Genomic DNA, 24,647 nt, shown 5'->3' on the forward strand with positions numbered 1-24,647 from the left:
TAATGTAGCAAGGAAGGGACCTGTCAAATCCTGTGAATTCAGGAAACAATAACTACTTTTGATTTTAAGAAATAACTTAGTTACCAAAATAGGATAGTAGAATCTTGAAAAGGAATAGTAATCATTCTTCAGCTTTGTTATGCCTTTTAATGGTGAGCACAAGTGTAGACTATACTTGCAAATATGCTTAAAGCTTTTTTTCTCTCCTTCTGTTTAGCTGTGGTCTCAATGTTTACTCTACCTGTTGTATATGACAAGTATCAGGTATGTAAGAAAGTTTAATTTATGGATTTCATTTTGGTCAGTAGTACCTATATAAATGGATAAGGAGCTAGGGGCAAGATAAGTAGTAGCCATTATCAGTTTTTTAATATGCATATTTGTCCCACTGATACCTTTGTACATGCATAGGTTATTCAAGTTCCTGTGTTGTTTGAACAGTTGTAAAATCTGTTTGGGATTACAAGGAGAAAAGTGTAAAAGGTGACAACAGACTCATGATGGTGGTTGAGATAGGCCCATAAAAGCCCTGTCATATATATGTATGAGGCAACATGCATAGCCCCAGAGGTGGTCTTTGATTGCATTGCTAAAATTGCCATCTTGGCCCTCCCCCCCCCCAATGCATACCTGGTAGATTCCAGGAAATATCATGTTAGTCTACTGTAGCAAAAATAGTTTTGTGTCATTTTAAATGTTTCCAGGTTTTTGTTTTGTATCAGCTTTTATGGACTAAAGTTCACTTGAAAAATACAGCAGGATACCTTAAATTGTTGGTTCATGTTTGCATGTGTGTTTGTTTATACACACTTCATTGTTGGAAAACATATCTGTATGTCTCTTGTGTTCTTGAAAAAAAAGAGAGAAATTAAATTTGAAGATATAAACCATGATAATTATCTTAACACTTAATGCATGTAAAAAAATCTCAATTACCATTCACAAAGTGATGAGTTAAGAGTACAAGCATCCTAGTGTGTGGATGGATAATGGGATAAAATCGTGCTAGTTCATTTTGGTTCATCTATGAACTTCCAGATAATTCATATATCTGTAGTTTGATACTGAATGTCTCCTTGAAGTTGCAATTCAGCAATAGTTACTATAATAAGACTATCTGGGAGATTGAAATCTTCTCCCATTAGATTCTGTATATTGCCATTTTAAGTGTCAATTTGTGAGTTCAGTCTGTTTTCTCCCAAGTAAATGATTACAAGATTGCAGCTTCAGATACCAGTTTTTTTACATTTGTTTATTACCTGCCACCTGGTTTTGGTTTATCCCTGATGCATAATTAATAATTAATTCATTAATAATAGTATAATCCATAGGATTAGAAAATAATTTATACTTGATACTGAGTATATTTTTCCTATTTTGATTGATTGCAACAATATTCTCATAAAGGTTGCTGCAAATTTTAATTGTCTTGGAGAGTATGGCAGACAAACATGTTAAGAGTTTGGTAAAATCACCTCTATAAAATATAATAATGCATACATCAATATAGCTGGTTCCCATTGATTTCTTTCTTCTTTCTTTTTCAGGCACAGATTGATCAATACTTAGGGCTTATGAGGACCCAAATAAATACTGTTGTGGCAAAGTGAGTATTGTAGTCCAGTTATTTAATACCAGGATGAATAGAATACTTGCTAGATTTCTATATGATTAGTATTAGGGACACAGAACTCTGTGTCCTATAGTTAGTTAGGGTAGCAAATGCTTAGCCACAAGAAAATTACCCCTCCCCTCCCCCCCAAAAAACAACTAATATAAAGAAAGATTTTGGATAGCGACTTCTTCCTTACCTCAGCTGAGGTTAGGTATTAAAATATCTGTATTTTAATTTGAAGTCAGTTTCGCATCTGGCTCCAATTTGCAGTTTGAGTAATGTGTGGAGTACTTCTTGAGGATTTAAAATGTATTCTGTCCTGATTTAGGACATAATGACAATATTACATTAAGTTGGCTATTGAAGGAGTGATATCTATAGCTCTATGGTTGATCATATGCTTCCGGATTGTTCCAGACCACTCCATTATTTTTAATGCCCCAAATTTCCCAAAAATCTTTTGTGATTCACCTTCTTTACAACTATTAGAGACAAGACCTCCTTAAAAAATTCCTTATACATCTATAGCAAAATGTTTCCTATAATAAATAATTCAAATAAAATAAAATAATAATAATTATTCCTCTAAATTTCATCTGTTGATGTACTTTCTTTTAGGGGCGTGCGATGCTCCAGAAATAATTCAAAAAAAGATTCCTCAGATATTGTGAAACCATCTAGGTTTTAAATAGAAAAGAAGCTCTTTCCATTTATGATGACTGTAGTTCACAATGAATGCTTCTGAGTGAAAGAAATTCTACCTGAGGATTAGTTTCAAGCAGAGAAAATTAATTATGTAGTGAAATAGCTATTTTGCATGTCTAATTTTTGTTTTTGTTTTTTTTGTAATCCTATTTTTCAACCTCCAGAATCCAAGCAAAAATCCCAGGCGCTAAGAGGAAGGCTGAGTAAAAGTAGCAAGAAGAATCTATCAACTACAGGAGTGAATGATAAGAGAGTCTGGGATGAAAACAGCTCTGTTCTTTTTACTTATAATTTATTATTCATCTCTCTTTTTCTTGCTTGCTCTCTCTCTCTCTCTCTGGGTGAAGGCAGATGTAAAATAGAAAAACTCTGTGTTGCAGCATGCCCCATAATCCTAGGTTGAGCCTGGCTTTCTCTGAAATTCACAACCAAAACAACAGGAATAAATGCCACGAAAATGGGCTCAGCTACCTGCCTTTAGTTTCTTCTTCCCTATTTTTCAGGCTGGCTTTCCAGCTATCCAAAATAATGAGAGCACTGCAAAAATGTTCATGATTTTTTGTTCATTTCTTTTTTATATAGCTAGCTATATATCCACACAACATACCACTTCTTTGAAAATGTAAAGTTATTTTAGGGATTGCAAAGAGAACATTTGGGTAACATCATGAGAAAGCAGCCAATCAGCACTGTGCACAGCCAGCTTCTGCTTCAAATTTGCAGAACTATTTTTCTTTTCTTTTCCAGTTCCATCCTGGGTAGGCGGGGGAAAGAATGTTTGGATTCAATGTAGTGAGGGTGCTGCTGGAATGACATCATTGCTCTGAACGTGTTATATTTGTCTTCACTCTTCTTTCTTTCAAACACCATGATCTCAGAGATGTGAAATAATGAAACAGCTTCTCTCCCCCACACTTCTCCTGCTGTTTCTGTACTATCTTAGACTATTTGCAATCATGTGTGTCAAGCACTAAAGTATAGTAAAGAGAAAAGTGTTTTAGGTGTGGTTCTTGTGTTGCTTCTTAAGTGCATGATGGTGAGAACCTAAAGTTACTATTGAACTTTCTATTTTTTATTATCTAGTGCTACTACTATTATTTCTTCTATCAGCATTGCTTAAATAACTCTGAATGTTACATGTGGCTAGGGCTTTCCTGCTTAGTGCACTGATGCAGTTTTGCTTCTATGTCCACTGGGTTTGCTGGTTGGCTTTATCTTGACTATTTAGAATCATAGACTGAGTCTTCAAGTGTCATTGTTTCTCTTTTGGCACATCTAATTAAAAAAAAAACAAGCCAAGGAGCAATCAGTACTTAAATGGCATAATTCACTTTGTATTACTCTCTTACGAAATTGAAAATAAAACCTACACACCCAGTACCTTTTGTTTTGTTTTCTTTTTTTGGTTTTTTGTTTTTAATTTGCTCTTCAAGGATCAGTGGTCTGATTACATGTATGGGAAAATTAAAACTTCCAGCTTGTAATGCGTATCACAAATTTGTATGACATTCTCTGTAGGATTTAATTATGGATTCTTAAATATTTGCACTTATGTACTTGATACTGAATGCAGAAATAAATGTTACTAAATGTTAAAAGGAAGGTCTTCTTGCCATTTTGCTCACACTCATCACATAAATACTATGAATTTATATATTGCACTGCTTTCTGCCTATCACAAAATTGCTAATAGCTCTTGGATTCTGTTGAGGAATCTGCCTTTGACAGGTAACATTTTCTGAGCAGCCCTGGGACTAGATAATATCTTTCACAAATCCAGTTTTATTGATTCCAGTTGCCAAGGGAGCCAGTTCATAACTGGAGCTGGAGATTGCTATGAAAAATAAGATTTTCAGACATACATGCCAGTACAATAGACATGCCCATTTTTGTCACATTGGTGCTTTGTGACTCAGTGGGCCCCTGAGAGAAACATAGAATTGCAGTCTCAAGAATATATTAAATGTTTTTGGAATCATGTCTTTTTAATAAATTGGACAATTTCATATGTTTATCAAGAAAAAGATCCCATCTTGTAAAATAGGAATATGAAAAATTGCCTTATGAGCCAGACCATGGGTGTGTCTAATTCAGAATTGTTTACATTGACTGGAAGTAGGTTAAAGGATCACTTTTTCCCGATGTTACCTGAAGAAACTGGGGATTAAACTTTGAGTTTTGGAGGGAAAGGATGTAAATCCATTGAATACTGTAAATTCTGTAAACATTTTCCCCAAGTTTCTTCAACTGTATAATATAACATGGTTTAACTTTCAACCCATGCTCTGGATCACTGGTCCCCAATCTTTCTGGCCCCAGAGACTGGTTTCATGGAAGACAGTTTTTCATGGCATGACTGGTCGTGGTTCGCACGCAACCTAGATCTTGCAGATGCGCAAATGCAACTTTGTTCACTTGCTGCCACTTGTGTGGCCCAGTATCTAATAGGATACAGATCAGTCCACTGGTCAGAGGCTGGGGACCTCTGCTCTAGATTACACACGTTTTGACAATATGGTTAAAATTTCTTCACTGGTTATCAACTTCTTTTCTTATCCCTTTGGTTCTTTCCCTTTGGTGGGGAGGGAAAGGGGAATAAGGTTTTCCTGGCACCCAAAAGATCTTCCTATACTTCTTTCCCTCCATAACCTTTCCTCTATTGGTTGACAAGTGGAAGAGATGACAATTTGGTACAGTGGGGAAAGCCCTGATCCTCCTACTACCAATAGGCAAACAACTCCCCCAAATCATTTGGAACCAGAGCTGGCTCTACTGTGTCCTTAGATGGCCAACAAAAACAGGGCAACTCATCAGCAAACGTACCTCCATGCCATTCAGCAGAGACTGCATTAAACGTGTCAACCAGTATAAGGGAGCATCCCTGCAGAAACAAAACAGGAAGACATGTGCACAAGCTACATCTACAGTAGGATGAAAGTCAGCTGAAGGTAATAAGAAATGTTCATGTCCTTTGTTTCTTGAAGCATCAGCAGTCTCTAGTTAGCAGTTGGTACAGAAGAGTCCTGAAATGTCATGTTGTCTGCGTCTAATACGAAAATCTGATTTGATATAACCACCAAAGAGGGCCTATTGTGGGTTCCCCCTCCACCGGAGGTATATGAGCTACAGGAATATCCAGAGAGAAATGAAAAAGCCAAGATGGCAGCTGTGCCTGCACAACTGGAGCTCACCCCCTTTTAATATGTGTTGCATGCAAAGGAATAAATTACTTGACTGTAGACAGCTTCTTGATCTTTTTGTTACACACTCACCCATCCCAGGGATTGTAATAGATAATAGACCATCTCAGCACCAGCCCCATTCTTTCTCTCCCTAGAAGAACTGAAATGCAATATCCTACTGACATTCCATAGTCAAAGTTGTGTTGTTTTGGCAAGCTTTTGGCCCATAAGGTAATTTTAGCTATTATTTTTACTGAGTCTTTTAATAATTTATATTGTTTGTGTTTGACTTTGAGCACACTACCTAAAGATCCTGTTGATCATATTCATTTAGTCTTAAGGGCCACTCTCGAATAAATTTCTCAAAGGTGCCTAGGTGAACCACTGAAGTAACTATCATTTTAAAACGGATTTTATGCAAAGTATAATGGATTTGATTGCATTTCTAAAAAGTATCAGCTAAAAATGGATTCACAGTTCTGTGCAATGCCCATTTTATCATTTTTCAGCTCATTCCTAGATTAACCATAGAGACATAGGAAATCACATAAACAATGCTGCAATTTCAGCAACTATCTGGAAACAAAAATGCCTTTAGTTGCGCACTATTATTACTTAAGTGAACCCTGATATAAGTAATTATTTAAACGCAAGAAAGGAAAACATGCTTATAACTGATTGAATTCCACGGTTTTTTTCAATAAAAATATTAAAAGCCCCCCTTCTCCAGTATTGAAAACGCCTCCGATTCCCCCTCCCCCCCAAAAAGCGTGTTGCAGTTTTTCGGTTGCAAATTAAGGGAGGGGAGTAAAAAAATAATAATTGAAAGACAAAGAGCTTTTTTTTTTTTAATCCGCCCGTGTCATTTTTTTTCTCGGCGGCTTTGGAACAGCAACACCGGGAGCGTCTCGCGAGGGACACGCAGGGCAGCCGTTTGCGGTTGTCATAGTAACCGCCCGCGCCGTCTGGCTCGGGGTGGGGATGATGGCGCCTCCTCCTCCTCCTCACTCGTCCCGCTGTTCCGAGTCTGCGGCGGCGGCGCTGAAGCATCTGCATGGCGTGGGTGAGCGCTCTCCGCGGTTGTTTTGGCAGAGCTGTGAGGCTCCCGTGTTTGGATTGGAAGCTTGCGCGTGGAGAGTGGCTCGTGGCCATTTTGAAAGTGGGAATGAGAGGGACTCCAACGTGGGAAGGGAGTTGGTGGTGCTCCCGCGGGGAGCGAGCGAGAGAAAGAATCGCTGCTTCCTCGGACTGGGAGAAGGGAATGATTCGCCAGCTCACCTTTTCAGCATGTCTTAATGTTGCCCCCCCTCCCTTCTCCTGCCTTCCTGTGAAATATAAACGCACAGCAATAAGGCACATTACGTTCTCTCTATTATCTCTGTCCCCCCCTCCAAGGATTAAACCTGGATCAGTTATAGCCTTGGACTGCGTCCTCTTACACATATCTTCCATGAATTTAACTTGCCCCTCACTCCTGGGATGGGCATTTTATACGGAAACACGAGGTATTCTTGATTGCAGGGCTTGCCAATGTTGGGTGAGAAAATATACTGAGATATTTGCAGTAAAAAAAAATCTGCAGATTGTGCATGTGATTTATTTTTCAAAAAGATGTGTGGAATTTTAACATATTCATGTAGCATAGAGTCTTGTGTATGTTGTCAGTTTCTTTTGAATAATTTTACTCCCTGAGAATAAGCAACATCCTGTAGGAAATTAAAACCCACTCCCATCCTAGAAAAATGAAATATCCTGGGAAATATTGAAAAAGGTAGAATATTATATTTCCCTGGATCAGAACTGGAGAAACATGTTTTTAGGCAGGAAAGAGATTCACTCTTAATAGCCCCCACCTTTGTCAGTGGGTCATTCTACATAACAAAGGTAGGATTAGCCTTCCACAGAAACTCCACAAGGCATGTGTGAAAATTACATCAGCCAGCAAGGCAACCAAACTTGGACTGCATGGCCCCATTGGAGTCTGACAACTAATCAGAATACAAGAGTCATGTTGCTCAGCGGTCCAAAGTTCTCTTTTCTGATGAGAGAAACTTTTGCATCTCATTTGGAAACCAAGGACCCAGAGTATGGAAGAAGAATGGAGAGGCCAAACAAGCACAGTAATCCCATGGTCATTGAACCAGTTTTCGATGCTTTTGGCAAAAGTTGATCTCATCAGAAAAGAGGACTTTGGACCACCGAGCAACAGGACTTTGGACCACTGTGCTTCATTAAGTCCAGGGTCAACGCAGCCGTCTACCAGGAGATTTTGGAGCATTTCATGCTTCCTTCCGCAGACGAGCTTTATGGGGATGCTGACTTCATTTTCCAGCTGCCCACACTGCCAAAAGCACCAAAACCTGGTTCAATGACTGTGGGATTACTGATTGGCCAGCAAACTCGTCTGACCTGAACCCCATAGAGAATCTATGGGGCATTGCCAAGAGAAAGATGAGAGACATGAGACCGAACAATGCAGAAGAGCTGAGGGCCACTATTGAAGCATCCTGGTCTTCCATAACACCTCAGCAGTGCCACAGGCTGATAGCTTCCATGCCACGCCGCATTGAGGCAGTAATTGCTGCAAAAGGGCCCCAAACCAAGTACTGAGTACATATGCATGCTTATACTTTTCAGAGGTCCGATATTGTTCTATGTAGAATCCTTGTTTTATTGATTGCATGCAATATTCTAATTTTCTGAGATGGTGGATTTGGGGTTTTCATGAGCTGTATGCCATAATCATCACGATTATGACAAATCATAGCTTGAACTATCTTGTTTGCATGTAGTGAGTCTTATCTCTTTTACACGATGTTCTAATTTTTCGAGTTTCACTTGTAGAATAATGGAAAAGAAAAATAAGAAACATAACTAATCACAGGTTTTCATGCATTAGAAACCATGTTGTGGTAATAAGCAATAAAGCATCAGCATTTCTCTGCCCTCATGAGAAGAGTATCATCCAATGATTCTATTAAAGGTGAACTTTCTGAGAGGAATTGTTTGCATTTTGCTAAATTTGTTTAAACAAATAGCAGTTCAAAACATATAAATGCGAATAGATTAATAGATACCACTTAAGTGGGAAGGTAATAGTACAGGACACTGTTACTTTTGGTGTATCGCCATTTTGGCCACGTGACCATGACCATGGATAATGTCTTGGGACAACTCTAGCTCCTTCATCCAAGAAATGGATATGAGCACTGTTCCCTAGTGCTAATCTCTGTTGAGACACAACTTTACAGTGAAACCTTTATTTTTATCTTAAAGAAATTGGTCATAGTAGTTCAGTTCTTGACATCTAGGATGTTTTCAGCTTACAGACTTCTAATATTGTAGACAGGCTGCATGACTATTGCTACCTCATTTTTTTCAAGCAGTAAGGAGTGGGCATGAGCTGCTGTATTCAAAAGACAATCAGTGTCTCTTTGAAAGAGGGAGTGGTGTCTGCTGTCTTGACAATAATAGTGGTATTCCCCCCTCTCAATCCAAAAGTAATAAGCAAATTGAACAAATCTTCATCTTTATTTTTTTAGGGAAAGATTGGGAAAAAGAGGCTGGATTTAGGCTGCAGATGATAGCAATAGCCCTTATTTATATACTGCTTCACAGTGCTTTCCAGCCTTCTCTAAGCAGTTTACAGAGCACACTGCCCCCAACCATCTGGGTCCTCATTTTACCAACCTCATAAGGATGAAAGGCTGAGTCAACTTTGAGCCTGGTGAGATTCCAACTGCCAAATTGCTGGTGATCAGCAGACTTAGCCTGCAGTACTGCACTCTAACCACTGCACCACCTTGTGGCTCTTATGATTCAAACTTGAAGAAATAGAGTATCCCTGGCAGATAGGATTCAGAACCAGATATGAAACTTGAAACTTATCAAAGCATTTTGGATAAAAATATGGTGGATTATGCAAAATATCTTTAAAAGGAGGATAAAGTTTACTCCCCAGTTATTCTTGTTAGGTATAACTACTGATTGTACATTATAGAGACTAATTTGATTCTGAACTTAACAACGGCAGCAAGACTGTTGGTGGCGCAGTACTGGAAGAAGGAAGATTTGCCTACTATTCAAGAATGGACGTTAAAAGTAACAAACTTAGCAGAGATGGTTAAAATATCAGCATATCTCAAGGATTATTCAGACAAGAAATATAAACTGGAATGGAGAAGATGGATTGATTATATTCAAAATAAATATGGGACTAAGAAATTCCAGATAGCTTATGACTGAATGAGCAAGGAATGATACAACTTGTTTAAAGTTAGCTTTACAAAGGGGAGTTAAAGCACGAGTGAGGGATGATACTAAAGTCTGTTAGTTTATTTTAGAATATGGTTGTTAAATGTTTATACCTTGTATTTGCTCTGGGAGGTTGGGGGGGGAGGTGGGTTCGGGTGGGGGAGGGGAAGTATATATTTGTAAAAGTTTTTAAAAAACTTTTAATTAAAAAAAAAAGAAACTTGAAATTTACTTCAGAACAAATGGAGGGAATGTGGTCCTGGTCCTTTCAGTTCTCTTTCAGCAACACCCTATACAACTGACCAAGGCATCCTTCTGAATGATTCACAAGAGCCCTTCCTGAATCAGATACTTAAAAGGGGAAATTGGTTAAGTCCTTGGCCATACCAGTGTCAAGCGCTGCATGACTCGGCCCTCTCTCCCATGTGCGAAAGTTGTATTTCATAGTTTCTCAATATGTCAGTAAAAACTCTGTGAGAAGTGTATTCCAGGGTGATGGTGATGGTGGTGGTGGTGGTGGTTGTGTGTTAGTGGTTTACTACATAGTTGGGAAAGAAAGAAGATTAGAAACTTGTTTCTATAAATAGGACTAGTTCTTGAATCACTAAAATTCTTCAGTATTACATATTCAGAATTCCTTTTTTCTTATCGATTTATCAAAATATATTTGAAAGTATAAAATTTGACAATATTATTTAACATATATATAGCACCATTTGTAATAATTGAATTACTTGCCCCATGCACTTATGAGTGCGCTGGCTTGGTCTCCTCTGTCCTTACACAGTAGGTCCCATCGATGATTATTTGGCTGAGAACTCCCAAAATTTGCTCTGCAACTAAAACGTGAAACTAATAACAGGGAAGTTGAGTTCTAAGTTGCAAAGCATTATTTTACTTAATGTGATTTGAAAACTGAAAAGTGTTTTGAAGTCAAATTTCCTTGTTTTTCCTTTTTGTTTAGAAAAACAGCTTCAGAATACAAGACTCCTATTCAACAAAGAAACTGTCCAGCACCTTGAAGATGCTGTCAAAGCCATTAAAAAATTGGTAATATCAAAATCTTTCAAAAGTATTGTTTTTAGATATTTAAAAAGTACATGTGATTACAAAATTTGGGTTAGACTAAATTGTCTTGCGTTGAATCTGTGGATGAATATTTATGTACTGGATGTACTGTTATTAGAGTACAGTGCTGCTGTAAAGAGAAGATCTGTGCTAGGATAATGATGGGCTTAAAAAAAACCTTGTACACAATGTACCTTACAACTCATTCTCTCTCCTATGCCCTCTGTTCAACTTGCTTTTTCAGGCGGTGCTGGATTCAAATCTGATTTCAAAATCTTAACATTTTATTAAGGTTGCTGATAATATTTAGTCATGCCATTATCTCCCACAGTTGTGGGGGTGGGGGAGGAAAGAATACAGGTAATCCTTGACGTTTGACCATAATTGAGCCCAGAATATTATACTCATCACTCAATGGTAGTCATTAAGCAGGTCACCATGTGGCCGGACCTGATTTTATGACCTTTTATGTGGCAATCATTAAGCAAATGCTGTGGTCATTAATCAAATGGCATGGTCATTAAGCACATGCATTTTAGCCAGTGGACCTTTTTTTTAATGGAAACTGGAAATAAATGCCAGTTTCTGAGGAAAAAAGCCAAAAATCATGGTAATATGACTGTAGGATACTAGATAGTTGTAAGTGTGGGCCAGTTGCCAAGTGCTCAAAATGTGATAATGTGACCTTGGGGAGGGGCAGCCATTGGAATTTCAAAACTGGGTCATAAATCGTTCTGGAGAAATCCACTGTAACTTCAAATTGCCTTGCCCATTTACTGAAATGTATTACAGATCTAAGCAATGATTTTTTTATACAAACTTTATCACTAAGGAAAAAAAAGTCAGATACAGCCATCAGATTTTTTTCCTTTGTCATATATCTGTCAATTTTTAGGAAAAGGAAAGAAAAGATACAATTGAATTGTTGGAAGAAGAGACCATAAAAAACTGTAATCTCCGTATCAAAGTCCAGACTTTCCCAGCAATTGTTATGAAAGAATTTGAAGGTATTTTTAAGATAATCCATTTTTTTTCTTAAAATAGTGAAGTATAGTATAGAATGCAACATATGGTTAATACGATTTGCTAATTATGATAATTTATTTTAAGAACTATGCAGTTTGACAGACAGCTTTACCTTACTTGTTTTGATTAATATTTGGATTTGGATCATAGAAATTGAGCTATAAGAGGAAACTAAGAAAGAATATATAAATAGTTTTACCGATATTATTTATACCTGATTTAGAAAAAAATGTGAAACCAATACATATCTGGGGTTTACATACTATTTAATCCCAGATTCCCACTAATATTATCTCCAAACTGATCTGAAAAAAAAAGGATTTAAATTTTAATAACCTACTGTTCAAGGCATTCTATAGGATGAGTCCTGTAGAAGACCAGAGAAAGTTTGTGATGGAGAGCCAAGAGTGAATTATGTTTGGCCTTAATGCATTTAAATATTACCAAGATTTTCCAAGTATTCAAAGTATAGGAATAAATCTATGGATCCTTTGCTTTGCTTCAATCATTGGCCAAAGAGGTATTAGAATAAGTGACGTGAATATGGAAAAATAACTTTGCTTTACAAGAGCATCAAGAAATTCATGGAACACGAAACATTGTTCACCATACTGCATATATTGCATATATTGAAGCTCCATATGTGGAATTAATAGATCATTCAATATTATCTGGCAAATAATAAAAACAGCCATGCTTTTATATTTCAGCTTTCAAGACATCAGTATTTTGAAGGACTTGTTTCTGTGGAAACAGATCTATGCAGTATAACCGAAATATCTAGATAGAATGAAGACTCAATCCAAGTATCACTTCAGTGTGGCTAGCCTTTAGTTTTATCTGGGCCTTGTTTCCTTTTGTTTACTATAATTTCTAGATGATTCATTTGGCACTTCAGGTTATCACAGATCTGGTAATTTATAGAAAATTGAAAATGGATTTAATATTTTATTTCTGTTTTAAAATCCCTTATTTTAGAACTTGTGGCTGCTGCCCAACGATTTCATGTTAACAAGTTAAGAGAAGTAGAAGCTTCTATGAATGAAACTATTGCTGCAGTACAAGAGGTGTACACAAAGCAAATGTTCTCTGAAGAACAAAATGAAACACTGTGGTAGGCACTATGTGGTAAAAATAGGCACTATGTGGTAACAACTGTAATATTCAATTCCTTATCCTAAGGCCCATATATTTTCTACTGTTATTTTACTTATCTAAAAGAATCTGTACAAAATAACAAAACATCTAACTGAAAGCTTCAACAATTGGTTTCAGTGTTTATGAAATATCTGCATTTGAGAGACTACTCTTATTTCTGCTAAATTTAATAAGGAAGTATCTGTAATCCACTGTTGGGAAAAGTTACTTTTAATATTTTTGGTGTCTCATTTGCATAGCAAAATTGTGCGAGCGCGCACAATTTTGGCATGCCTTTAGAAAAAGGTTAGTCATCACTGACCTAGAAACTACCATACATTGATCACACTTGTTGATGACCTTTATAGATAGGCCAGGATCAGAGGGGTGCAATCTTCAAGTCCTTGATTTCTCAATAGTTTTAACATTCCTTCTGGAATGCCTTGGCGAGATTGTAGTAGTGGGCGCTGTTTTGTAGTGGTGCTACTTCTTCCAGAGGGCATGGTTTTCAGTACGTGGTATTATCAGGGTACCAGATGATGATAACCCAGCAAAGAAGTGATTCAGTAGAAAGCTGAACCAGTACTCTGAGGCTTTTAGGATCTGGATGAGAAAGAACAGACTCAAAATGAATCCCTGCAAGAAAAGTGGCTTTGGGTTTATGATTCCAAGAAATACGATCTTTGACTATGAATGGATTGGTATTTCTATGTTCAGAGTTGATTTGCACTTGACGTGGTGGGTATCCTACTCAATCAAACAGAGTGATCTGTTTGCAGTCAATCAGATCTTAAACATCTCTTACTTGGATTTTTATAATGTGTTCCACTTAGGGCTCTCCTTAGAAAGCATTTGGAAGGTACAATTGGTACAAAGTGTGATAGTCAAACAATAGTGAGTATCCCAGTTCAGTATAAACAGATGAATTCACAATTTTGGGAATGTATTGATTACTATTTGGCTTCCAGATCGTTGTCACCTTGAAGGCCTTTCTTGGTTCAGGACTAGATTATCCAAAGGTGCTTTCTCCAAATTAATTTTCCCATGGAATCAGATCAAATAAAGTCAGTACTGTCCCCACCCCCCTATTTTGTAATTCTGTCTGATCTCCTTCCGTACTGAGTTCAGAAGAATAATTGAGCCTTGGTTGTTTTATCTAGCACACCAGAAGGGCACGTTGTGAATGAAGGTTGAAACTGAAGGACACTTCAGTTTATATGTTTTCTGTACATTATTTTGATATTGCCAATGTTATTTATATACTAAGGTTTATATTTTGATGGTTGCAATTTTGTTTATATTATGGGCGACTTTATTATTTTTAAGAGGGAAGTTTTTTATTTTGTGCTAATCTTGATTGTTAGCTATCCAGAGCCTTTGGTAATGTCTGACATACTAACTAGGTAACTAGTTAGTTAATTGGATGGACGGATGGATGAATGTTGGCTTATGTTGTTCACTGTCATTTTTAAGATTTCTTCATAATTTTCTTTTGGCAGTAAAGAGCAAGATCAAACATGGGCCAAATATAATGAAATTGTGCAATTATTAAACCAACAAATGGCTAGAAAGCATTCCATGAACATTAAAATAAATGAACTTCGTAATATGACAAAAAAAGAGGAAGATGAAATGGTCATGGAAAGGATTGCCATTGAAAACCTAAAGCAAGTAATGGCTACAGAAGCCCTTCAGTTTAAAGAAAAGAAAGCCACGTTACAGCTAGAGGTACAGTTTTAGGAATTGAACCTTAGCACTGCATTAATGAAAGTATCAGTCTTGGAGCCATCCATCCAGTGGGTTTTCAGAAAAATTCTCCATGGTTTAAATTAAACTAAAATTAAAATTATCTATATAGTGCAATACATTGGAATTGAGTGTGAAGCCTTATACATGAAAAACATGTGCTCAATCATGTAAATGTAAAACATTTCTGCTCATTATAATTTAGAGATTTTCCTATCTTAAATCTAGGCTGCCTCTATATAATTTGCTAAAATATATCCATGAACATAAATCCCAACATTTCTGAAACAATCCTTATCTGTTTTAATATCTATCTAACAATGCTGGAGGGTTCCATAGAAAGTGTTAAATAATGTACAACAGTTTTAATTATATGAAAGTTGGTTTTGACTGTAGATTGAAGAACTTAAGGAAAAACTTCAGATGAGAAAAAATGAGGCTATGGAAAAGAAGAAAGAATTTGATGAGTTGCTTAAAATACTATGTCGTTTACAAAAGAAAGTTTCAGATCTTAATCGGGTAAGTTGAATTGTGCCTTTGGTAATGTGCCATTTCAAAGTCATATCCACTGAGCGTTGTCTTTTTCCAATATAAAATGAATTGAAACTATATAAATACAGGGATTGAACATTTTATTTACATACATATTTATTAAATTTGTAAGGTTACCCATCTATCAAAGAAACACTACAAAGAAATCAGTAATGGCCAGTGGTAGGATTCAAATAATTTAACAACCGGTTCTCTGCCCTAATGACCAGCTGGGTAGGCATGGCTCGGTGGTCATGTGACTGAATGCGCGTGGCAACTTGACGTCACTCACATCAATGGGCGGTTCGCCTTAGCTGTTGCAATGTAATAAGGGTTAACCGGAGAGGCAGTTTCTGTAAGCAGGGCAATAAAGATTAGGCTAGAAACAACACCAGAATGCTCCTTCCTGCCTTCCTTACAGGATTAGCCCTGTAAAATGGAAAAAACCAAAATGAGATTTCTTCCAACAACCGGTTCTCTGAACTGCTTGGAAAGTTACTAACCGGTTCTCCCAAATAGATGCGAACTGGCTGAATCCCACCACTGGTAATGGCTAACCTTTTTGTTCTCACGTGTTGAAATCGTGTGTGTGTGCGTGCCCACACCTATAATGCAATGCGCCCACCCTCTGTGCATGCACACGTGAACTACTCAGCCTCCTGCGCGGCCTCCTCAGCCTCCTGCACTATGCCGGGGGGGGGGGGGGACGGGGACAGGACAGTTTCACCCTGTCCAGGCTCCAAAGGTTTTCCTCAAGCCACCGGGAGGGCGAATGGCCTTCTCCAGGCTCTGGAGGCCCTCCTGAAGTCAGAATCAGACCCATTTCCAGACTTCTGGAACTTCTTGAAATCCTGTTTTTCGCCCTCCCTGGGCTCCAGAGGCTTTCCTCAAGCCCCTGGGAAGGCGAAAACATTTTCCCCTGGGCTCCAGAGACCGACAACAGGCCCGTTTCTGGACTTCCAGAACTTCAAGGAGGCTCGATTTTCGCCCTCCCCAGGCTACAGAAACTTTCCTTGAGCCTCTGGGAGGGCAAAAACAGTCTCCCCCGGGTTCCAGGGGCCCTCCCTGAAGCCTCCTGGCACAAAAAACACAGTTTGAAAGGTGCGCCACACACTCCTGTGCCCCCCCTCCATGCATGTGTGCACGACACCCCCTCAGAGATCCGAAAATCAGCTGGCCAGCAGGAGGTCTATGCCCACGGTGGAACTGACCTGGGCGACCACTTGAGAGGGCTCCAAGTGCCACTTGTGGCACACGTGCCATAGGTTTGCCACCACGGCACTAGACATTGATCAAAAGTAAGACACAATAACCATAAAACACTTCTCCAAAAAAACAGATCAATTAAACCAGATTGCCAATTAAAAAATCTCAAAAAAATGTCTCATACTATACATCCATGCCAGAGCTTTAGAAACTAGTAGTAGCCTTCTACAAAGCTGGTAGCATTGGAGTCATCTGTATCTCATATCATTGTGGAGAAAAAGATTGCTACTTTGCAATGCCCACAGTTAGGAGCAAAATAAAATAAAAGAATACAATAAAATAATTAACAATTTATATAACACCTACCACATAAATGTGACTCAGGGTAGCTTACAATGATTAAAAATATATATTTTTTGGACATTAACACAAAGTGGGGCCTGAAAACAGTATTTGCCAGTCACATGAATTTAAGGGTTTCTAGAAGTTGAGCAAAGTCAGGGCCATCCATACCTCAAATGGTATAGTGTCCCAGAGGGCAGGTGCAGATATGGAAAAGTCATGCTTTCTGGACCCTACTAGATGAGAGTCTGATTGACAGGATAAAAACCTGCCTCTTCTTCTACCCAACCTAATAGGAATTGTTAGGTAAGCTCCCCGTTGGGAGAGCGAATGCGTTCAGAGAAGCGTTGTTAGAGAGATGTTGGAGAACACACAAACCAGCATACAGAGACACTGCAGTTTAAATAGGCTTTTACTTTCATGCAAATAGTGGTATCAGAGTCCATCAAACAGTCCAAGTCATACATGGTTAAGACTGTCAGTCATCAACGTCTTTCAGTTAAGGGATAAGCCAAATAACATAGTCCATAATCATACAAACAGTCCAGTAAGTTTGCTAGCAGTTGCAAAACTTACAATAGCTCACACAGATCATTATACCGCACTTCTAACAACCAGCTTCCAAACACTCAGATCAGATCAGCATCTAACAGTGATTCTGGCTCCATCTTATGGCCGATTGAGCAACCCTCTCTCGGAGCAGTGGGGTTGTGATCTTGGTTTGAGGGGTAGTGAGATCTTGCCCCTGTCATGGTCAGACCACTTCCCACTGAGGCTTGACTTTCGGAGACTAATCCCCCGCTGTAGGGAGGAGGAACCGATTAGGTGGTTCCACCCCAGGCGTCTTATGGATCCTCAGGGTTTCCAGACGGCGCTTGGCGTTATGCCTGATACTCTCGCCCACAGTCCGGTGGAGACCTTAGTTGCTACTTGGAACTCGGTAGCTTCTGAGGCTCTCCACCGGATTGCGCCTTTACGGCCGATCCGCAGCAGTGGATCCAGGAGGGCCCCTTGGTTTACCGAGGACCTCCGGGAGATGAAGCGCCAAAAGAGATGCCTAGAGCGCCGCTGGAGGGAAAGTAAATCCGAGTCAGACCGAGCACTTTTGAAAACCTGCATCGGAGCATAGCTATCGGCAATACGGACAGCTAAGAACCATCACATTGCCGCTCTGATAGCGTCCGCTGAGTCACGCCCTGCCGCCTTGTTTAGGGTGACCCGCTCCCTCCTAAATACGAGGGTTGCGGATAACCCCTTACAAGGTAGAGCAGAGGAATATGTCCAGTTCCTCGCGGACAAAGTTGCTCGGCTTCGGATGGACCTGGACTCCAATTGCGCAGAGCCAGCCGGGGTACCGGGGGAAGGTCTTGAACAACATCTCTGGACTGACTTTCAACCTGTTGCTCCTGATAAAGTGGACAAGGCCATGGGAGTGGTGAGTACTGCCACTTGTGTACTGGACCCGTGTCCCTCCTGGCTGGTCGCGAACAGCAAGGAGGTGACGCGGAGCTGGATCCAGGCGATGGTGAGTGCTTCTCTTCGGGAGGGCTTCTTCCCACCAGCATTGAAGATAGCGGTGGTGAGACCCCTCCTGAAGAAGCCATCGTTGGACCCAGCTAGTTTGAACAACTACTGGCCAGTCTCCAACTTCCCTTTCATTGGGAAGGTTGTTGAGAAAGTGGTAGCCTCTCAACTCCGACGGTCCTTGGAGGAAGCCGATTATCTGGACGCCTTTCAGTTGGGATTCAGGCCTGGCTACAGCATGGAAACTGCTTTGGTCCCACTGACTGATGATCTCTGGAGAGCCAGAGATGGAGGTCGCTCCTCCATCCTAGTGCTCCTTGACCTCTCAGCGGCCTTCGATACCATCGACCATGGTATCCTTCTGCGACGGTTACGAGAGGTGGGAGTGGGCGGCACCGTTTTTTGGTGGTTCTCCTCCTACCTCTCGGACAGGTCTCAGTCGGTGTTAGTTGGGGGAGAGAGGTCGACCCCTAGGCCCCTGAAATATGGGCTTCCTCAGGGTTCGGTCCTACCCCCCTTCTGTTCAATATCTACATGAAGCCACTGGGTGAGATCATTCGACGGCACGGGATAAAATACCATCAATATGCGGACGATACTCAGTTGTATCTGTCCACCCCGTTCCAACTCAGTGAAGCGGTTGACATGATGTGCCAGTGCCTGGAGGCTGTCAGGGTCTGGATGGGAGTTAACAAACTTGTACTCAATCCAGACAAGACCGAGTGGCTGTTGTGTTTCCCTCCCAAGAATTTGGCCAGTATTCCATCACTCAGGCTGGGGGGTGAAAATTTACGCCCCTCAGACAGGGCGCGCAACTTGGGAGTCCTCCTGGACCCACAGCTGACCTTAGAACATCACCTGTCGGCTGTGACCAGGGGGGCATTTGCCCAGGTTCTCCTGGTGCACCAGTTGCGCCCCTACCTGAACCGGGAGGCACTCGCGACAGTCACTCATGCCCTCGTGACCTCAAGACTGGACTACTGCAATGCGCTCTACATGGGGCAGCCTTTGAAGAGTATTCGGAGACTACAACTCGTCCAGAATCCAGCCGCACGAGTGATTGTGGGTGCACCTCGGTACACCCACGTTACACCTATTCTCCGCGAGCTGCACTGGCTACCGATCGGTCTCCGGATACGCTTCAAAGTGCTAGTCGTAACTTATAAAGCCCTTCATGGTATTGGACCTGGGTACTTGAGAGACCGCCTGCTGCCAATTACCTCCCATAGACCCATTAGATCGCACAGGGTCGGCCTCCTCCGGGTTCCGTCTACCAGCCAATGCCATCTGGCTACCACCCGGGGGAGGGCCTTCTCTGTAGCAGCTCCTGCCCTTTGGAACGAGCTCCCCATGGAGATTTGGACCCTCACCTCTCTCCAGGCCTTCCGGAAAGCTGTCAAAACCTGGCTGTGCCGGCAGGCCTGGGGTTGATGAGTTCCCCTCCCCTCTCGACTTGTATGGCTGTATGACTCTTGTGTATTTTAATTACGTGTATTGTGTTTGTATCCCCTTTTCCCCTTTTGAGTTGTTCACCGCGCTGAGTCCCTCCCGGAGAAGGGCGGCATACAAATAAACTAAATCTTAATCTTAATTTTAATCAATCACATTTACAGCATGATTTTAAAGAAACAGGTACAGCATTGTTATATGATTTATATATTGCCAACCCAACCGTTAGATTATATTCCTAACAGGAATGTTAGAAATGCTGTGAACAAGGCAGTCCTTCAAATAACCTGGCCCAATGCCACGTAGGACTTTATAGGTAATAACTAGCAACTTGAATTGTAGCTGGCAGCAAACTGAGTCCCAGTGCAGCTTGCAAAACAAATGTGTAACATGAGGATAATGAGACAAATCCATAACTTCTGGACCAAACGAAGATTCTGGATATTATTGAAGGGTTCTACCACAAAACCGCGGACGACAAAATCGCAGACGACGAAAGCGCGTCTGTGACGTCATCACAGCGCGACGAAAAAGATCAAAAAATGTAAAAATAAAACGAAAACCTTACCCTAACCCCCCCAAACCTAACCCTAAACCTAACCCTAAACCTAACCCTTAACCTAACCCTAAACCTAACCCTAAACCTAACCCTTAACGTAATGAAAAACCTAACGCTAACCCTTAACCTAACGCTAAACGTAACGCTAACGCTCTAACCCTAACCCTAACCCTTAACCTAACCCTAACCCTAACCCTAACCCTTAACCTAACCCTTACCTTTATGTGAATTGGCTTGCTGTAATTTAATTTTTATTGCAATTTTTCGATCTTTTTCGTCGCGTTGTGATGACGTCACATACGCGATTTCGTCGACCGCGCTTTTGTGGAACGCGGTTTTGATGGGTCACGTATTGAAGATCAATCTCATATAGAGTGCATTGCAGTAATCTATTCAGGGGTATCAAAAACTGATTAACTATAGTCACTACCCCAATCTAAGAAGGGGTGGAATTGGTGTACTATATGGAGTTGTGCAAAAGCCCCTTTTCCATAGCTACCACCTGCTCTTTATGTGATTTGACGAGGCCTCAAAATTTTATGCTGGTTTTATGCTGGTTTATGCTGGGATATTGGAATGGGATGCAGAATTACCGGATTCAAGAGGCCCTAACACCCAAAGCCACTTAGTCTTGGAAGGCGTAAGAGGAAATCTGTTTATCCCAATCCAAATTCCCAAACTTTCAGGCCCTGAGATAGAATCTCCATAGCGGCAGTGTCCTTGCAGTGTCCCCCACAGCACCTGCACACCTGCCCAAACTCCATAGTAACTGACCCTGGCAACTTCCTGTGACAGCCATGTACTTTCCAGCTCCTTGCTTGAACCCCCCCCACCCCCCCATTAAATAACCTGGAAGTCCTGGAATCATGACAGCAACTGGGATTGCCATACTTACTGTTGCTAATTGATGCAGTCACATGAAAAAATCTACATTGCTTAGCAATGGAAATTCTAACCAATTGTAACCAACGACTTTCTGGACTTCAGTGCTTTAATACTTTAATAGGAGCAATATGAACTTTTACTAATTAGCAGTATCAGTATAAAATGAGTTTTTTATATAGTTACCATTCATACTATTGTTTTATTTGTATTTTTCATAGATTTTTACTAATTTGAAAAAGGAGTTAGAAGAACTATTAAAAACCATCAAAAATCTAATACAAGAGCATGAGAGGAAAAAGCTTGAGAAAGAGGAGCTTATTAAAAAAAGGTAAGCCAGATGCATTTTTCTGTTGCCATTGCACTTGAGTCTTTTATCTCTTGTCGCTAATATATATACTGATATATAAATATATCTTGTTGAAAGCAGGCCTTCATATCTTCTAGAAGATATAAAATATTATAGCAAATAGTAATTAGAATATGATTTACATTCAAATTAATTTATTAGCTTAATTTGAAAAATGTTGACTCAGAAGTTGTGTTTTATGAAGCATTACTTATCATATATGAACTGGGATGCAATAACTTCTTCAACAAACCAAATTTTAAGGCAAATCATGATTTAGTACAATGCAACACATGTTGCTGAAAAAGCTTTTCAACATTTTCTTACTTAATCCTTTTACACAGCACATGCCAGCATAAGTTCTCCTTCCATACAATTGGATTTTGCTATTCACATATTACGTATTAACATGTACCCTCTTTCTCCAAAAATAAGACTTCCCCAGATAATAAGCCCAAGTGGGATTTTGAATGCATGCGCTACAATAAGCCTTCCCCCGAAAATAAGTCCTTCCTGAAAATAATGCAACACAGTAGCAGCCATGAGGTGACCACACTCGCCACCTCCTGCACCTCAAAAATAATAAGACTTCCCTGAAAATAAGGCCAAGCGCTTATTTTGGGGGGTCAAACACGGTAATGATTAACATCAAAATGAGTTTAGTAATCCTAGACACATGAGTGCACTTTACCTTCGATTGATTTTGGAAAGTTATCTAATACACATCTATTGCTTGCCAGCTTCCCCATTAACAAAAAAGAAAAATCAATAATGGTATTTATGGAAAAGATCTTGGAATAATAGTTGATTGCAAAGTTAATATTAACCAGCAGAGAGAGATGGGTGCAAGAAAGACAAATTTTAGGCAGCACCAGAGGTGGGTTCCTCCCGGTTCAGTCCGGTATGCCAGAAGAGGCAGTGAAAATCTAGCGGACTGGATCGGACCAGTAGTAATGTTCTCCTGTCAGAAGTTTCGTCAGAAGCCTTTTTTTAAAGCCTTTTTTTCCTGCTGGTTCAGGCAGGGTTCTATGTTTTTGAAGTTTTGGGGTTTGTGCAATGTGGGCTTTGTGTTTGGATGATTTCCTGCTTGTGTGAATGGAGCCAAACTTTTTTGTTATTATTTTTATTAACAAACATGTAAAATACACAAACACAAAACTTAGACGTACGCCACATTTACACAATACAATATGAACAGGAGCTTCCTGTTCTTTCTAATAGCAATTATCAATTGATACCGCTCACCTTATATTATTTCCACTTCTATTGTATTTCATTTGGATTTCACCATTCTTAACCCTCTTATTTTACTCATAGCTATTATTTGTTATATTCCTTCATTGATTATTGTTTCTTTTCTCCATCCACCTATACAATTTATCCCACATCTAGTAGAATTCTGATTCTTCTTTACCCTGGATTTCTTTAGTTAGTTTGTCCATTTCAGCACAATCCATAACCTTTCTTACTATTTCATCTTCGTTTGGAATTAATTTGTTTTTCCATTTCTGGGCAAAGGCAATCCTTGCCGCCATAATTATACGTAGTATTAAATACTGGATTTCATCATTTTTGCATCTTAAACCTTTTATTCCCTGGTCCTTCCGAATTTCATTTAATAAAATTTCCAAAGTTAATATAAACAGCAAAGGAGAGAGGGGGCATCCCTGTTTGACTCCTTTTTTTTTCAATCTTCTCTGTTAGAACTCCATTCATCAGAACTTTGGCTTTCTGAGTGTTATAAAATCCTTCTATCATTTTTATAATTTTTTTCTCCGAAATTCATCTCGTCCAATAGTGTTATTATAAATTTCCAGATTACGTTGTCAAACGCTTTTTGTGCATCAAGGAAAACCAGGACCATTTGTTTTTCTGGATGCGCCTCGTAATAATCTATTATGTCTAGGATGACCCTTGTATTATTTTTTATGTGTCTGTGAGGTAAAAATCCGTTTTGGTCCAGGTGTATTCGTTCATTTAAAACCTGTTTAATTCTTCCTGCCATAATTGCTGCAAATATTTTATAAATAGAGTTTAGTAATGAAATTGGCCTGTAATTTTGAATTTCTTTTAGGTTGGTTTCTTCTTTTGGGATTAGCGATATTATTGCTTCTGTCCATGATTCAGGTATCTTGGCTTTTCCTAAAACTTGGTTAAACATTTCCAGTCCTAGCTCTTCCAATATTATTTTATTATATTTGTATAGCTCCACTGGTATTCTGTCTGGTCCTGGGGTTTTATTATTTTTCTGGTTTTTCAGGACTAATTCCACTTCGGCTAACGTTATTGGCCTGTTTATCGCCTCCCTTTGTTCTTTTGAGCTGGGTGTTATCTTTTCTGTGTTTAAATAATGTTTTATTTTGATTTCCTCCTTACGCTCTTGCGCATATAGTTTTGCAAAGTATTTATGAATAATATGCTTCTTCCGCTTTTTATTGAATTCTTCCGTCATCATCTTTTAATTGATATATCATCCTTTTTTCTCTTTCATTCTTCAATCTGTATGCCAGCCATCATCCAGGTTTGTTGGCTTGTTCAATGTAATTTTGTCTGGCTGGTTTAATTTTCTGTGCTAATTCCTTTTGAGTTATTAAGTTGATCTTATGTTTTATCATCTCTCTTTTTTCTTTTTTAATTTTATTCTTTGGGTCATTCTGTAGTTCATCTTCGACTTCCATAAGTTCTTTTTGCATACATTCTTGTTGCTCTTTTTGTTTTCTAGTTCTTTTCACCATGTAGGCAATCGTAAGGCCTCTTGTGTATGCTTTCATAGTGTCCCAGAGATTTTGAATTGTCTTCTTTTTTATTTATTCTAAAAAATAGTTTTAATTCTTTCTCCAGCATTTGAGTGTATTCTATTTCATTTACAATATTTGAATTCATCATCCATCTTTTTCTTCTTCTTTGACCTTTCCATCTTAATTTTATTGGATTATGATCTGCCCACTCATTTGCTTCTATTTCAATTTTGTCTAATTGATTACATAGACCAGATGAAATCCAAGCCATGTCAATTCTTGATAGGGACTGGTGGGGGCTCGAATAAAAGGTATATTGCTTTCTTGTTTTGTG

At 39.3% G+C, this 24,647-nt stretch overlaps 2 protein-coding genes across 8 annotated transcripts in view; both read left to right on the forward strand.

The window, feature by feature from the left end:
- Positions 1 to 3,918, forward strand: part of RTN1 (reticulon 1) — a 114,129-nt gene extending 110,211 nt beyond the window's left edge. For all 4 annotated transcript variants that reach the window (XM_087727683.1, XM_087727688.1, XM_087727696.1 and 1 more), the window contains 3 exons: positions 218 to 264; positions 1,548 to 1,606; positions 2,485 to 3,918. In XM_087727683.1, coding sequence (XP_087583809.1) covers positions 218 to 264; positions 1,548 to 1,606; positions 2,485 to 2,527 — 149 coding nt within the window. In that variant the 3' untranslated portion in view covers positions 2,528 to 3,918. The remainder of the gene's footprint in view (positions 1 to 217; positions 265 to 1,547; positions 1,607 to 2,484) is intronic.
- A 2,553-nt stretch (positions 3,919 to 6,471) lies between these two features.
- Positions 6,472 to 24,647, forward strand: part of CCDC175 (coiled-coil domain containing 175) — a 62,014-nt gene continuing 43,838 nt past the window's right edge. For 2 of the 4 annotated variants that reach the window (XM_087727711.1, XM_087727732.1), the window contains exons 1-7: positions 6,472 to 6,565; positions 10,721 to 10,806; positions 11,720 to 11,831; positions 12,829 to 12,964; positions 14,487 to 14,715; positions 15,130 to 15,252; positions 21,448 to 21,557. In XM_087727711.1, coding sequence (XP_087583837.1) covers positions 6,484 to 6,565; positions 10,721 to 10,806; positions 11,720 to 11,831; positions 12,829 to 12,964; positions 14,487 to 14,715; positions 15,130 to 15,252; positions 21,448 to 21,557 — 878 coding nt within the window. In that variant the 5' untranslated portion in view covers positions 6,472 to 6,483. Of the gene's footprint in view, positions 6,566 to 6,841; positions 7,040 to 10,720; positions 10,807 to 11,719; positions 11,832 to 12,828; positions 12,965 to 14,486; positions 14,716 to 15,129; positions 15,253 to 21,447; positions 21,558 to 24,647 lie in introns of those variants that run through there. The other 2 variants (XM_087727716.1, XM_087727723.1) reach the window with 2 other exon arrangements.

Source organism: Thamnophis sirtalis, unplaced genomic scaffold (assembly GCF_051295495.1).
Source record: "Thamnophis sirtalis isolate CommonGarterSnake01/CBP01778 unplaced genomic scaffold, rThaSir2_p1.2 scaffold_1, whole genome shotgun sequence".
Taxonomy (NCBI): Eukaryota; Metazoa; Chordata; class Lepidosauria; order Squamata; family Natricidae; genus Thamnophis; species Thamnophis sirtalis.